Source organism: Chamaea fasciata, unplaced genomic scaffold, assembly GCF_029207755.1.
Source record: "Chamaea fasciata isolate MVZ Bird 193981 ecotype frontalis unplaced genomic scaffold, bChaFas1.0.hap1 SCAF_27, whole genome shotgun sequence".
Taxonomy (NCBI): Eukaryota; Metazoa; Chordata; class Aves; order Passeriformes; family Sylviidae; genus Chamaea; species Chamaea fasciata.
In genome coordinates this window covers 2444450-2460405 of record NW_027094112.1, presented here as the reverse complement: position 1 = coordinate 2460405, position 15956 = coordinate 2444450, and the positions used below count along the sequence as shown (strand labels likewise).

The 15956-nt window shown below is 46.6% G+C and overlaps 2 protein-coding genes across 3 annotated transcripts; both read left to right on the top strand.

Moving 5' to 3' along the window:
* Nucleotides 1-3829: 3829 nt before the first annotated feature.
* LOC136301823 (olfactory receptor 9S13-like) lies at nucleotides 3830-4771 on the top strand. The gene has a single exon (XM_066205043.1). The coding sequence runs from the start codon at nucleotides 3842-3844 to the stop codon at nucleotides 4769-4771; it is 930 nt and encodes a 309-aa protein (XP_066061140.1). The 5' UTR covers nucleotides 3830-3841.
* Nucleotides 4772-7955: 3184 nt separating this feature from the next.
* SDR39U1 (short chain dehydrogenase/reductase family 39U member 1) lies at nucleotides 7956-13286 on the top strand. Of its 2 annotated transcripts, XM_066205165.1 has the most exons (6): nucleotides 7956-7986; nucleotides 8301-8407; nucleotides 8730-8812; nucleotides 9397-9518; nucleotides 10567-10710; nucleotides 10896-13285. In XM_066205165.1, exons 1-6 carry the CDS (start codon nucleotides 7956-7958, stop codon nucleotides 11309-11311), a joined length of 903 nt encoding a protein of 300 aa, XP_066061262.1. In that variant the 3' UTR covers nucleotides 11312-13285. The 2 variants fall into 2 exon arrangements, with proteins under 2 accessions (XP_066061262.1, XP_066061261.1); XM_066205164.1 differs by lacking the exon at nucleotides 7956-7986 and having other exon boundaries at nucleotides 8008-8407; nucleotides 8734-8812; nucleotides 10896-13286.
* The last annotated feature ends 2670 nt before the right edge of the window (nucleotides 13287-15956 follow it).

Here is a 15956-nt window from a genome sequence, read left to right as displayed (position 1 = left end):
TTGCTCCCTCCCAGCCTGTGCCAGCAGTGTTCAGCAATAACTGAAACATTCCTGTGTTCCCAATATGGTTTTCATCACAAATCCAGAATTTAGTCCCATACAAGCTATTTAGTCCCTATGCAAGACAAAATCAGAACAGCATCAGGCTTGCTTCATTCTTATTGCAATGGATTAAAGTACTGATACACCAATAATCACCTGATCTAGTTCTTCTCTTGTTTCAGTTTTTCATATGTAAAATGCAAACCACAGCATTTCAGTACTCCTTAGTGAGTTTTTCATTGAAATTTTGCAAGGTGTAAAGTTCCTTTAAGACAGTCATTTGGCTGCACACATTGACAGGTTTTAAAGCACTGATCTGAAGTGATTGTTTTGAAATAATGTCAGGAAAATCTTTCAAATACACTGTGAAGAGGATTATCATCCAATTATTATGGGGTTTATGTACACTAATAATAATGTTGTTAGAAAAACTGAAACAAATAATTCATAACCTATTCAACAGGGGTTCTCAAGTGTTCTTAGGGAAGAAGAAAACACAGAAAAATCTTACACAAACACAAACCTTTTGAGAATGCAAGAACTAAGTTTATTTCTGGAAGTTTTCCTAATAAACATTTTCACAAAATCATGTTTGAGTGCCTTTAAAGTACTGTCAATAAGTCACTAGCCACAGGTAAAGAATTTAAAGCTAAATCCAATCTTAGCTTTTGAGAAACTTCCCTTCTCTCTTAATCTTACTCTCTGCCCTTCTCTCTTAATCTTACTCTCTGCCTCTGGGGCTGATAAGAATGTATGCAAATGTAAGATAGTCTGGGCTTAGTAGATATCGATCTATTGTCAGTCGCAAAATTTGGGAAGCTATTATATCAAAAACAGAAACATCTGTTTCATGTAGGTTTATTTAAAACCACATGCCAAAACACAGAAAAATTAATATAGTTTACTGTAACTAAACGTGCTGAGAAGAATGCAAATCTGCTTTTTAAAAACAGCCACATCCTAGGGTGCCTGAGATACCCAAACAAGAATTGTGAGATGCTTTTTCCCTTCCTGGAGTGATTGCTGCACTCCAGATCACTGTTCCCTTAGAGGCTGCACCCTCATCTGAATCAAACTTCCAAGTTTTAGGTGGTGAGTGCACTCTCCCTGCCAGCCAGAGAAGTGAATACACTTAGCGAAAATTTGCTTTTGTTTAGAGAAGAGAAGCATAACTGCTTGGGGAGAAGGCAATTGTGTCTGTTCTATTTTGATAATCTGGAAGGAAGCAGATTCTAATGGCTAATGAGGTCTTGATTAGGTCCACAGTGTTTTGCTCAGCAGAAAGAAATCTACAAGGGGCAGGAAGGGTTCTGCATGAGAAACAGTGAAAAAGTACGGGTAGAAGACACGGAGAAACAGCTTTACACTTTTATTGTTTGTGTTTTATTCCTTATTATTTTAGTCTCTCTAGTCCTTATGTTTTTCTTCTTTTGCAAGGCAAAGAAAAATGGCACAAGGGAAAAATGTCTCATTTGAGGTTCAGATGTTTGCTGTGAAGGTCCAGCACTCTGGAAACTGAATCCCTGGTGTTTTTATGCAATTCTATTAAAGTATATATAAGCAACATGCTAAGGAGAATGCCCTTAGAACCAGTCAGATGAAAGGTCAGTGATGTGTTTATTACAAGAGACTACTAAAAATTCAGCCGAGGAGAAAAAAAAAGTTCAGTATTTTTTGGCAACGTGTTCAAGAAACCTGAATTCCGATAAACCAAATCTGGCTTTAATGACCGTATTACAAGGTATGTGTATTGTGGTGTGTGAAATCTGAGCTTTGTTAAATTTAGTGACAGAACTGGACTAAAAAGTATTTTATCTTTTTTTCATTATATAGCATGTAGTAATTAGGGCTTATGAATACAGTTAGTTCTTCTGGAAATTAGGTGCATTAACAGGAAGTCAGTATTTAATGTGTCTGCATTCTAGACTTTCTGTTTGACCAGTCAGAGACAGACAGTTCCAGGAACTTCTCAGGTGAATCAAAAATCTTCTCCTCTCACTGGCTAAAAAAGTATCTCCAGCATCTTCATTCTTAACTGAAGTTTTTGTTAGCCTCTTTAAAAAGCCGTTTACTTAAAGCAGTAGTAATTGTTATTTCAGCAAAACAATTTTGGACAGGATGTAGGATATCCTTCAATGGACAATATGTTTGATTATCAAGGAATTATTTCATAAGTTTACATCTATTACACTTAAATCCTTGACACTTACACATAAAACGAGAATAAAAATAAGAATTTAAAAATAAGGTCAATTACATAAGCCACAAACACATCTGTTAAATGGCTGACCATAGTGACACAAAATTCTGATGTTTTCTTTTACATTATTGTGAACAGAAGTATCTCTTTTTTCTTATTCTCTTCTGACTAGCTGTATTCCTTTTTTAACAAAGACAGCTTTTTCTAAGGGACTTTTTTTCCCCTGTTTTGAACAGGTAGCGTGGGACTAGAAGAATCCCATTGTGGATGCATCTATTTCTCTCTTTTGATAATAGAGGAAGCTTTAGGAACTGTGAAAGCTGTAGACAACAGGTTTGAAAAGGCTTTGACTGGAAAAGGAGCTTGGCTGCCTAAACCTGAGCTCTCTGCACACAAAACTCCCCTGGAAAACCAGCCAAAATATTTGATGAGCAAGGTTATGCAAAGAGAAATTCCTTCTCCAAATTTATTTCCCTTTCCTAAGACTCATGGGTAAATAAGAACAAAGGATTATATAGAGCTGCTGAGGGTACCCAGAGCTGAGGCTACATTTCAAGGACTATGGGGGAGTAGCTGGAGAAATGTGTTAAAAATTAATTCGGTGCTTTGAAAAGATTAGGTACATGCTTTTTACATCTATGTCCATCTTTTCACAGACAGAATAGCTGGACTTCCCTTTAGATCAATAGAGAAAACCAGAAAATCTTAAAACATGATTCATACCATCTACAGTAAATATTCTAATGCTGGAGTGTTTCTCTCTGTCCACTGAATTTAAAGGCACCCAAACTATGAGTTCTAATGTAGGCATCAACCCACAGAATACATTCAAGCCTAGGTGAGAGGACAACTAGTTTATGAAACTAAAATTAAAATTACTAAATAGAATTAAAAAAGAATTACTTGAAACATTCTGTCAATTAGTCAATTTTAACATTAAATGAATTAATATTTGAGTAGAGAAACTTATTTCAGAAATCTCAATTTTGAAGAGTTTTTTTCAGTACTTTTATAAAAGAAAAAACTCAGTTTCTCACATGAAACAATGTGGGTTTTAAAAATAATAGACTTGGGTTGTTTTTTAAAAACAATTATCCACATTATTTTAATACATTTCTTGGTTCATATATTTTCAATTGTTTTGCATCATCTGAAGAAGCACATTCCCTTGTTCTTTTATTTAGGGGAGAGCAGTCTTTTGTGGGTTAGTTGCAGTCTTAGGATGAGATTATTTTTTGCCCAGTTAAATCTGAAATAGGGCATCAACTGTAGAATGAAATATCTGTTTCTAGTTGGTTGTAAAATTCATGAAATTAAAATGGGTTGGATAAGCTGCATGCAGAATGTTTTTTTTATACTGAAGATAATATTACAGGATTATTAGTTTACAAATTACCCTGTAATTGTTGACAAAAATCTGCAGATATGATATATCAATGAATTTGTAATTTTTTTTCCATCTGTCTCGCTATATATAATATTTCTTATGTTTCATATATCTCATTGTTTGTCTTATTCTTCTATAATTGCTTCTCCGGGCAAACTATCTGCAATCTACTGCATCCTAATTTCCTTTTGGAACATCATCTGAAAGCAAAGATGGAAAACCACACCAGGATAAGTGAGTTCATTTTGGTTGGCTTCAAATCCCACCCAGGATCACAACTCCTCCTCTCTGTTCTCTTCTCCACAATGTACATTGTCACTGTGGTGGGAAACATCTGTATGATTCTCATCATCAGGATGGACTCCAACCTGCACACCCCAATGTACTTTTTCCTAGAGAACTTGTCCACCCTGGACATCTGTTATTCCTCTGTCATCACTCCCAGGGCGGCACTGGCATTCTTACTGGGCAGAAGAAGCATTTCCTACAATGGCTGTGCTTCACAAATGTTCTTCTTCTCTCTCTTTGGTACAACAGAAGCTTTCTTCCTTGCTGTGATGGCTTATGATCGCTTCACTGCCATCTGCAACCCACTGCTCTACCCAGTCATTATGAACAGAAGGCTTTGTGTTCTCATGGTGGTGGGCTCTTATCTGTCAGGCTGCATCAACAGCACCATTCAGACAGGCTTCACGTTCAGTTTGTCCTTCTGTGGGCGCAGAGAAATAAAACACTTCTTCTGTGATGTTGCTGCAGTGATCCACGCCTCCTGCTCCGACACACTTGTCAATGAACTCGTCATGCTGGCTGTGTGTGGGTCAATAATTGTGGGCACTGCCTTGGTGGTTTTTATCTCCTATGGTTATATAATCATCACAATAGTCCAAATGCCTTCAGCTGAAAGCAGGCACAAAGCCTTCTCCACTTGCTCTTCTCACATGATGACAATCTGCTTGTTCTTTGGGACAGCGTTCTTCATGTATGCTCAGCCTGGAGCCACATCTTCACCCAACAAAAGCAACACTATCTCAGTCTTCTACACTGTTGTTATTCCCATGCTAAACCCTTTCATTTACACCCTCCGAAACAGGGAGGTGAAAGTGTCTCTGAAAAAACTGTTAAAAAGGAAAGGGTTTTTTTAGCACCTTTACTGAAGTTGAGAATGTGCACAGTGTCCAATTTGGTACAGACAGATGCTTAGAATGTAAAATAAAGGATATCAGGACCTGCTTTCAAGAGTCTTTTGTGTTTCTAGAGGTCAGTAAAAGCATTAAATAGAAATAAATCTAATAGAATCTAGTAACTGTTATTTCAACTAAATAATATTTGATAGGATGTAGGATATCCTTCAATGGACACTATGTTTGATTATCATGAAATTATTTCATAAGTTTACATCTATTACACTTAAATCATTGATGCTTACACATAAAACCAGAATAAAAAAAAAAAAAAGAATTCAAGAATAAGGTCAATTAATTAAGCCAAGACCACACATCTGTTAAATGGCTGACCACAGTGACACACAATTCTGATGTTTTCTTTTACATTATTGTGGACAAAAGCATCTTTTTTTTCTTATTCTCCTCTGGCTAGCTGTATTCCTTTTCTAGAGCAGATGAAAGTGAGGTTTCATGTAACCATCATTAGACATTTACAATCCATCAGACCTGTAATTTACAGGCCTCTTGTAGCCATTCAAAAGATACCAGCATTTTAAAGCCACAATTAATACTACTGGATCGGACAGTTTGAAGAGTATTTAAGTGTACTGAGCAGCTAAAATAGGACACAAAACTCAGACTCTGGCAGTACCTTATTTCTGTGCGTTGGAACACAGCCAGTTTAGGTGGAGGCATTCTCACTCTACACATCCACAGCTAAATTAAGTCAGACATGAGTGAACTGGAAGATTTGTCTGTGACTCCTAGTATTTCTAATTTTTTTGTCTCAGTTTTGCTTTTAATCACTTATCTTTCAGTAGAACCACTGAAATCAAGGTTACAATCATTAAGCATTAAAGGACAATTGAAATACTGTGCCTAAAATGCTCTTTGACACAAAAGAAAGGGCAAAAAAAGAGCAGGATTCCGTTTCCATGTGTTTGTGTGCATGTTCACATGACTGTTAGGTAAGCTTGTAACAACACAATCTGACATGAAGATAATGTTTAAGTTACAGCTGCTTGCAGTGGTTTGAAATTCTGGTTTAAAATAGGCACATTTCAAAAATACCAACTTCAAGCTTTTGGATCAAGTCTCTGAAGCATGAACTTACTTTGAAGCACCCTTTTACCAGAAAACTCCTCAATTCTCATTGTATTTCATCATAAGATAAATCCCAGGGCTGACTAGAAATCAGCAATCACATTTCAGAGGAAGTAATTATTTAAATCAATTATTTGTTCACTTTCTCCTTAAAAGAAAAGATCACTTTGAAAAAAATACATCAGTACCCATAGGCACCTCTTTCTCCCTTTGCTATTAAAGGTATCTGTACCATAAGCTCATACACATCTATTTCCCCTTGCATAAGAACCAACCTATGTGGTTGGAAAAAATACCAGATCAATCCCTCTGTGAAGACTGTGGGAACCAGAATTTCTGTGAGCATTTTCCGACAGCCACTACTGTAACATCAGTGCCCACCAGCCTTCCAAAGGAGCTAAACTAGTAGAAAACACCTGCATGGAATGCAGCTCCCCTCTCAGATATTTGTATTCAGGTACAAGGGAGATTTCTGCACTTGGAGGTGAGAATTTTCTAACAAGGCTCTAACAATTTCTAACAATTTTCTTACTTGGCTCACCCTGCTGCAGAAAGCCTCAGCCCAGGGCCCCTCCTGGTTACCATCACATTGCAACACACAACCCCAACATTAAAAGTCTCCTGCTCTAGGGACTGAGACAGAGTGGGAATGATATTCTCGTTGCTGCTGTTAGAGGTGTGCAGACCCATCTGGCCTTTATATGTAGCAGTTCTGCTGCAAGGACAGCCCTGGGCACAGTGCTGGCTGCAGGCAGGTGTATTCCCCAGAATTTTCACTGTTTCACTGTTCACCATTTTCTAACACAGACCTGCAACGTAAGCTGTCAGTGGCTTCACCTCAGCTGCCAAGAGTTTTGTCATATCCAAAGCTGTCATTACCCTGGGTACCAACAGAGCCTTGTCTTGCTCTTCAAATATTCCACAGTGGTGTGAAATTGTGAAGAGCTCATTTGTGCTTGTTTGTTTCTTTTCTGCTCACTCAGACCATTGCAGCACATCAGGGGCAGCCCAGAGCTTTCAGGTGACACTGCTCTGTAGTGTGGATGGATGGATGGATGGATGGATGGATGGATGGATGGATGGATGGATGGATGGACAGGTGGTGCAATGGCTACAGCTGTATGTGCAGACAAGGTGGACTAAGCATTTGTTCCTGTTCCTGAAGAGCCACCAACGTGTAGAGATGTTGCCTACAGGCTGTTGTCACCCTCTGCTCTTCACAGGACACAGGTAAAAGGAGCTGACAACACGGGCAACTCTGCGTGAAGCAAAGGCTGCTCCAGCTGCCTGCAGGTGGTTAGATGTGTCTCCGATGTGTTTCATTGCATCTCAGGAGAGACATTTCAAGCCCAGTGGCCAGAATTACATCCTTGAAAGAATTTCTTTACCCATGACCCCAAGAAGACATGCAAGCAGGTCTCAGAGAGAAGGGAAGTTCAGGGTCAGTGACAACAGCCCCTGCCCAATTCCCAACTGCACGATTCTTCATTTTCCACTAGCAGTATTAAAATCACTTCATAGAATAACAGAATCATAGAATCTTGGACTGGTTTGGGTTGAAAGGTGCCCTAAAGCTCACCTCGTTCTACTCCCTCCCATGGGCAGGGACACCTCCCACTGTCCCAGGCTGCTCAAGCCCTGTCCAAGCTGGCCTTGGACACTTCCAGGGATCCAGGGGCAGCCACAGCTGCTCTGGGCATTCACTCCTGCGCTTTGAACGAACTGATAAATTGCCCTGACAAACTCCTCGCGTTGCTGCGTCCCCGCTTCTGCCCTGCTCAGCGCAGTGCCAGGCGTAGCCCCTGGGCCCAGCCGTGCCCCGAGTGTCCCCACAGCCCCGAGCCGTGCCCCGAGTGTCCCCACAGCCCCGAGCCGTGCCCCGAGTGTCCCCACAGCCCCGGGCCGTGCCCCGAGTGTCCCCAGCCCCGCACCGACCCGATTCGTCCGACACATCCCAACCCCGCACACCCTGAGGCGCGCTGGCCCTTTAAGGGCCTCCCCGCCGCTGGGGGGCACCGTGCGGGGCGGGGGGCGCATGCGCGTTGGGCGCTGCGTGCGCATGCGCGGCTCCGCAATGCGGGTGGTGGTGGGTGAGTGCGGGGACACTGAGGGAGTAGGCCCGTGAGGGAGCGGGCCCCGTGAGGGAGCGGGGTCCATGAGGGAGCGGGAGTTGCGAGCGGAACCGAGTTTTAGAGAAGGGGCAGGCGGTCCTGGATGGCGGGCGCTGCCCGCTGGGTTGGAGTCTCCTCCCCCCGGGTGTGGGGGGCTGGCCGTGGTGCGGGGGCCAGGGCCCGGCGGCGCTGCTGGGGCTGCGGTGATGCACGCCCGGGCGCTGGGCGCCTTTGCTGCCGGGGGTGATGGCCCAAGGACACAGCCGTGACGGCTTCTCTGTCTCTGTCACCAGGTGGTGGGACAGGTTTCGTGGGCAGAGCCCTGACCCAGCTGCTGCGGAGCCGAGGGCACCAAGTGACCCATGTGTCGCGACGACAGGGCAAGGATCGGATCACCTGGGTATGAGATGAGAGCGGTCACAGGAGGGGAAATGTGACAGGGCCGAGAAACCAGCCTGCGTGCCCTGGCTTTCCATGGCTTAGAGAGTGCTCTGCCAAGGGAGGTCTGGCTCCTGTGGATGTTCTTTTGGGCTGCTGGGTGCTCCATGGGTCACAGTCATTGGAATGGGTACTACTGTAGCTCCAAGGAGCAAAACCTTCTCCATTCGTGCTTATAGTCCACAAATGTCAGGAAGTTCTTAGCAGCCTGCCCTGCTTCTTTGCAGGGAAGGCTTGAGCAGAGGGGAGGGCTGATGTGTGATATCTCTGTTACTCCTGCCTAGGAAGAGGTGTCCCGCTCCGGGCTGCCCCTGTGTGATGCTGTGGTCAACTTGGCTGGGGAAAATGTCCTCAACCCTTTCCGCAGGTAACTTGATATTCCACAGTCCTGTTGGGACAAGGTGGAGGCAGGACAGTCCTGAGTTGTCAGAGAATATGGAAAGGGAGGAAACAACATGACCAGGAAGTTCTTGAGTTAGCCAGCTGTTGACATTTGCATCCTCAAGTATCCAGAACATTTTTCTGTCAGCATGGTAGGTTTGGAGAGACCTTTGGAAGAAAGGTTCTCTCCTGGATCTACAGCTGGAGACCAGAAAAAATGAGTTCCACATTTCCAAAAGGACATTGGGTGCAGTGCCTGCATTTGATAATGCAAAATCAGAACCAAAGTTTGAGTTCTAGGAGGAACACCAGCTTTGGTGTCTAGCTCTTTGTTGACTTGGTCCAAAGGCAGTCCAAACCCCACAATCTTTTAAGGGATGTGAAGAGCCATCTTCCAAAGTTCCTCTGCACTTCTGCTGTAACATGATGTCCTCCCGTTGCCCTGGGGTGAGGGGAGTTCCTGTGACCTCTCCTGTGCTTGTGAACTGGTGTTGGCTGGGTCCCCCTTGGTGGCAGTGTTTCCTGGGGTGTCCCTGTGAGGTGTTTAATCCCGGCTTCTCCCTTTCCCAGGTGGGGTGATGCCTTCTGCAAGGAGGTCATCAGCAGCCGGGTGGAGACCACGAAGACCTTGGCTAAGGCCATTGCTGCTGCTGAGCAGCCCCCCTGTGCCTGGGTCCTCGTCACTGGCGTAGGTATTGGTGGGGCCTGGCCAGGACATCACTCGTGCTGACCTGGAGAGGCTTTGCCTGCAGACAGAAACACAGTTCCTGTTCCTCCACACAGGAGCACGTGTCTTGCCTTGAAATGTCAGCTTTATTGCCTTCAGTGTCACTGTGTTTAGGCAAGCCTTGATTGGCTTTTTAGTGCTGCTAGAGAGGAATTTGGGTCCCTGTGCTTTGTCTTAGTGTCATTAGGGCAGAAGCTTTTCTGTGTTTTCCTGTGAAGGCCTTTGGGCATCCCACAGAATCAATTTGTGTAAGGCCTCAGCTGAAGCTCTCTGCATTATCTCCAACTTTGTGCTTGCTGCAGTCTTTAAACTGCCATGGTTTATCCTCTGTGAGGCCCAATATTAAAGCAGGCACCTTCCAGCCAGTTCAGTGTGTTGCTTGCAGGCCTGTTTGGGTTTTGGGGCTGCTTGAGTGTTAGTGCATCCCACTGAACCTGTAGAGCAGATTGGCAGTTCAGAAACTTGTCAGCATTGCCATCAGAGACCCTGTGCTGTTCGTGTGAGGATGTCCCTGGTGGAGTGATCGAGCTCACAGAATCCCAGGATGGTTTGTGTTGGAAGGAGCCTTTAAAACCATCCAGTCCCACCTCCTGCCATGGGCAGGGACACCTTCCACTGTCCCAGGTTGCCCCAAGCCCTGTCCAGCCTGGCCTTGGACACTTCCAGGGATCCAGGGGCAGCAACAGCTTCTCTGTGCATCCTGTGCCAGGGCCTCCCCATCCTCACAGGGTAGATTTTCCTCCTAATAGCCAATCTAAACTGACTTTCAGTTTGAAGCAATTCCCCCTTGTCCTGGCACTCCAGGCCCTTGTAGTCTCTCTTTCTTGTAGGCTCCCTTCAGGTACTGGAAAGTTGCAGTTACGTCTCTTTTTCAGGCTGAACAATCCCAGTTCTCTCAGGATTTTCCTCACAGTAGTTCTGGGCTCCTGGAGGCAGAGAAGATGGTTTGATGGGGAAGGGGGGGCTTGGTGTCATCATTCAACCCTGACCCCCTTTCTGCTGTTACCCTGCAGGTTATTACCGCCCCAGCCCCACAGCTGAGTACACTGAAGACAGTCCAGGAGGGGATTTTGACTTCTTCTCACGTCTGGTGAGCTCGTGGGAGGCTGCAGCTCTCACCCCTGGGAGCCCAACTCGTGGCGTTGTGGTGAGATCAGGTGAGATGGGGCATCATCCTTATTAATGGTGACTCTGCTTTACTGCTGGGGTGGGTAAAGGGCATCAGCTCTTCTGTCTCTCCTTGTTGGGGTCCTGTTGCAGTCCAGCCCTCTAAGGATTCTCCTGCTTGTAGGTCTGGGTGTGAAGGGTAGGGGCACCTGGTGTCACCCTCTTCTCCCCACAGGTGTAGTGCTGGGTCGAGATGGTGGTGCGATCTCTCAGATGCTCCTGCCTTTCCGTCTGGGACTTGGAGGCCCCATGGGCTCTGGACTCCAGCCCTTCCCATGGATCCACATCCAGGACCTGTCTGGGATTGTGTGTCACGCCCTGGAGAAGGACTCTGTGCGGGGCATCCTGAACGGTGTTTCCCCGTCCTCCCCTGGCACGTCCAACGGCGGCTTTGCCCGGGCGCTGGGGGCAGCCCTGGGGCGCCCGGCGCTGCTGCCGCTGCCGGCCTGGGCTGTGCGCGCCGTCTTCGGGCCCGAGCGGGCGGGGATGCTGCTGGAGGGGCAGAGGGTGCTGCCAAAGCGCACCCTGGAGAGCGGGTACCAGTTCATCTTCCCCGAGCTGCCTGCAGCCCTGAAGGACATTGTGGGTTAAGGCCTGCCCGGTTGGGCTGGGCTGGGCCCTGTTTGTGTGAGCTCACACGCCTGAAAGAGAGGAGCCCTGCCCCTTGACACTGCCCCATACAGAAAGGGTGAGAGATCCCTCCCTCCTGTATCTCACTGTGTGCACCCCCAGTTTAGGAATCATCACTCTTACTGCTATCTGAATCTTGCCATTACGTGCATTTGGGGAAGGGCACCAGCCCCTCAAAGGACTGTGGAATTGCCCATCTTCCCTTTTGCATGGTGTGTGTGTGAACTGCTGGCAAAGCAGCTTGGGGTGTAATGGCTTCTCCCCTGAGAGATGTGGCAGCAGGAAACAGGTCCTAATGCTGTTGTGACTCTTCCGTGGTACTGGAAGTCACCCTTTCTGTTTTTCCCCATGATGATCCAGGCAAAGCAGAAGAGCCTAAGTCTCTTTCTTAGTCTTGGTGGTTGTAGGAGAAGATCCATCTTAGGGTGCTGAATACCGATTGCTTGGAGACTCTGTCCACTCTTTTCTTGGCTGGTACCAAGCTGATGTATCAGTACCTTCAGCTGAGTCTACAGAAGAGTTACACCCTTCCAGGGTTCCATACCCCTGGTGCTGTGGCAGGAATGAGGAGGAACACTGCTTTGCTGGCCTGTAGGGGAAAGGGTGACAGTCAGACTGTGGCCCTTGGACTGCTTTGCCTTTGCTAAGTGCCCATTACATCTAAGCTTGAGCTCAGGATAGCTGGGTGCTACATCACAGTGTGAGGCAGTGCAAGTCACAGCTTTAGTCTAAAGGAGCATTTCAGCTATTGCCTTCATTGTGCTTACCTCAGATCAGGGTGATTTCCTTTTACTGATCCCATGAGGTGGTGCTTGTGTTCAGGGTGTTCCCCCTGACAGGGCACTGAGACTATGCTGTTTTGCCTTGGGAAGCAGTACCTCTTCCTTCATAAAGCAGATTGCAATTTCACCATCTCACAGTGGCAGGAAATGTATCCACATGCTTCCCTTGACACACTTCCATATCCTAAAGTGGGTTGCAGGGTGTGAAGTTCACAGAGCAGTGAAGTTTGTTACATCAATACTTCTGGAGAAATATTCCTAGTGTGATGTGAGTTGAGGCTAGAAAATCCTATTAAAAGGCACTTCAGGCAGATAAAGACCTACTCTTTACCACTCAGAACAACAGCAGTCCGTGTGTTTCTGGTTTATGCCATGCTCTCGTCAGAGTAGGTGAAGGATCAGTCTTGGCGAAGTCCAGATGCCTCACTTTCCTGACTCTGCTCAGTACATACTGGAGACAGAATGGCAATCTGCTGGCTTTCCAGGCAAGAAAACTAGAGTAGGACTGTAGAGGGATAGTCCTTGCAGTTAGTGTAAGCACAGCCAGGTGAAATGGGACTTTGGGAATAGTCATGAAAGCAACATAGTTTGAGATGCATGTGGATTGCTTAGACTGTACCTTTGCTGCCTGTAAGTTAGGTGCAGCTTCCTTCCATTTCCCAAGAGCTTCAGTTTCCTGTCTGTGAGAGTAGGCTGACATACTTGGAGATACAGACCCAGTTCCTTGTGGGCCAGTACAATGGGGACATTCATCAGTGCTGCTTTAGTTATTTCAGCTGAGTTTTTAGAGCCTCAGGCCTCAGAGCTTCCACAGATGTTGTGGTCTGCAGCAGCCTTCTGTCAGCCAGACTGGTTAACCAGCCCAGTTAGGTTGTTGCTGTACCTGTATAAACCTTGATGATAATGAGAACAAGTAAGGCTGGAGAAGAGCTGCCACCTTCAGCCCTTCTGGAAGAGTTGTTTGTATCCCACAGAGAACTGCCACTAAGCAGAGTTCCCAGGCCTTGGACTCACTGCCTGGATGTGTATGTAACTAACTCAGGACTTTGGAAACGTTGCCTCTGTATGGTGTTTGGCTTAAATACATCACAAGGTTTAAATGAGCTTCTGTCATCTGAATCTGTATATGGGATCTGGAAGCACTGTTCTGAGTGCAGTTAAGACTTTCCATCATGATGAATTCACACATGCCCCATTCCCCTGTCTCTGCAGTTGAGCCAGAAAAGGTGCATGTTTGGGTGACAGAAGGCTGAAGTCTCGATTGGATGTGTCTAGTTTTGGTGACCTTAAGGAAGCCCGGGTCCCCAGGCTGCAAAGGCTTTGTGATCCTGAATACAGATAACACTGTTGTGTTACCCCAGTTCTGGCATTGCAGTGCTCAGGGCTAGCAGAGTGTTTCTGCAGGCATATCTGAGCTAGTGCTGTGCCGCTCTGCCTCGGGGCAGGTGTCTGTTCCTTTAAAGTGAGTGCTTTTGTTAAGCCCTGTAGAAAGCAGCTGCTGCCTTCAGCAGAATTGGCCCAGGACCCTCCTGTGTGGCCACTGACATCCCAGCCTGGGGCCTGGTAGCCAGGGTTTCTGTCCAAGCTGAGGACACAGCTGTTCTTTCCTGTTTGAAGGGTCCGCCAGCCCTGATGCTGAGCTGCTGTCACACACAGACATGTGGATAGTGACACACAGATGACACTGACATGGCTGTTAGCAGCACCCCCACACAGGACACAGGTGACACAGGCACTGTGCAGATGGGGCTGGCAGACTCAGTGACACCTTCAGGGTTCACAAGGACATGCACACTCATGAATCCTTTGAGCACTAGTGTGACCCCTCTGTCCCAGCGCTCCAGCATGGAGCACAGCCTCCTGACCCATTCCACAGCTCCCCTCCTTGCCAGCTGCCCCAGCTTGTCACACCAAAGACTCAGCATCACTCAGATGCTCATCCCAAAGGCACACCTCACTTGAGTGTCTCCAGGTACCAACATGGATCCCTTGCCCTCCTGATAACTCTGCCCATACCTGGAGTCCCCTACTTGGCAGCTTCTCTGAATTACTGCTGCTGGATACACATGTTGGTCACCTGGTTTGTGGGATGTACACAGAGTTGCCTCCCCTAGAATCAGCACAAGTTGTGAGTGGCTGTCCTACTCCAGCTGCTGGCATGGAGCCCCTCACTGCCGTTGCTCATGCTTGCCCCCCCAGCAGCTGCTCTTGTGGATATGAAGTATTCCTGCCTCAGTGACTGTAGGGTGAGTTCCCACTGGCTCCAGGAGCTGCTACCACAGGCTGGGGGCTTTGCTCTCCCTGTCCCTCTGTCTGATTTCAGGAACTAGGCCCGAATCTGCACATGCTGGCTGCCCAGTAGCTGGCACTTGGTCCTTGCAGTACACAAATGGGACCCTGGGAGGTTGTACAGAGAGTTACAGAAAGATTAAATAAGCCAGGACTGTGGTGGTCAAGTGTAGGGCTCAGCCAGCCCAGCACTGACTGGCCCAGGTTTACACCCAGCCTCTTACAAGGCTTTTCTGTCTAACCCCTCTTGGCTGCTCTGTGTCCCTGCATAGTTCCTCAACAGCCGACATCCCACTGTCTTCATCTGACATCCTGGACACTGAGCTTTGCATCCTTATCACTTGCAAAGTCCTGGGCTGCCTGTAGCTTCTTGAGAGCTCATCAGATGCTGTGAGTGATGCCATTTGTTTGTGGTTATTTGCCTTAACACTAGTTGGTCAGGTTTTATGACTGTGTCTCCCATTACTTCCCTACTGTAAAAATAAGTGTTAGCCTCACACATCCTTACCCGTTTGGGTGGCTGATCAGGTTTGTTCTCATCACAGCCTCCCATCACATCTGGTTTATCTCTAGGCCTTCTATGGCACCTTTGACCAGATATCCCCAAATGATATCCCTGACACTGCCCTGCTGCAGGACTCTCACAGAGGCTGCACTCTTCACTCCCTGGGGCCTGAATGGGCCTCTCCATGGGCTGCACTCACGAGGGCAGTGACCGCTCTGGGCACTGGAGGGGCTGCGTGTGCCAACAAGGGCTGCAGTCACTGGGCCCCCATCAGAGGCAATAGGCAGGATCACACTGAGGCACTCAGGATCAGTAGCACCTTTGTATCAGTTTCTACAGGCAAGTCCAGTGTCTGGCTGTGAAAGCCTCATCTCTCCAGGCACCAGGGCACGTGATTGTCTGTGACCAGGCGGATCCTGGAGCTTTGGTCTCATTCTGGCAGAGCTCAGTTATTTGCACTGGTGCCTTGCTTTGGGGTTAGCTCTGGGCTGACTGCTGAATTGCAACACAGTATTAAATACAGCAAGGCATTGTAATTCTGAGTTTTCTGTACTGGCTGTAGTTCTGCACCATTTGTTTTGTTTATCTGCTTTACACATTATTTCACGATCTGTAAGACACTGACTTCCTAATTGGAATGGTATTTCCCCTCCTTATACCCCTTAATTTCCACTGAACCATGATTCAAACTTGACTGGGGCAGTTTTCCAAGATTTTAGGGCATGTTGTGACTACCCTGTCCTTTCTCACAGCTTAAAAAACTAAATCTGAAGCTGAAATCCTAGGCAAGCATCTGTGTTTCTGTGTCCAGGAGAGGTTCTTGGCTTTCATGCTGGTTGAACCTGCCAGTGAGGGCTGTGAGGTACAGTGTGTGCTCAGCCACCCTCCTTTGTTGAGAAATGGACAAGCCTCATTCCTGCAGTCCCTGCTGTTAACACTTGTGCTTTTGAGCCCTTTTTATGCCTGGTGAGGGCTCCCACATATCCTGCTTGGAACCCAAAAAGATGCTGCAGTTCATACCAGTTGTTCT

Coding starts and splice junctions, on each gene's coding strand:
- LOC136301823 (XM_066205043.1), top strand. CDS start 3,842: ATGGAAAACCACACCAGGATAAGTGAGTTCATTTTGGTTGGCTTCAAA.
- SDR39U1 (XM_066205164.1), top strand. CDS start 8,254: ATGGCCCAAGGACACAGCCGTGACGGCTTCTCTGTCTCTGTCACCAGG. Junction 8,408..8,733: donor GCAAGGATCGGATCACCTGG/GTATGAGATGAG, acceptor CTGCCTAGGAAG/AGGTGTCCCGCTCCGGGCTG. Junction 8,813..9,396: donor GTCCTCAACCCTTTCCGCAG/GTAACTTGATAT, acceptor TCCCTTTCCCAG/GTGGGGTGATGCCTTCTGCA.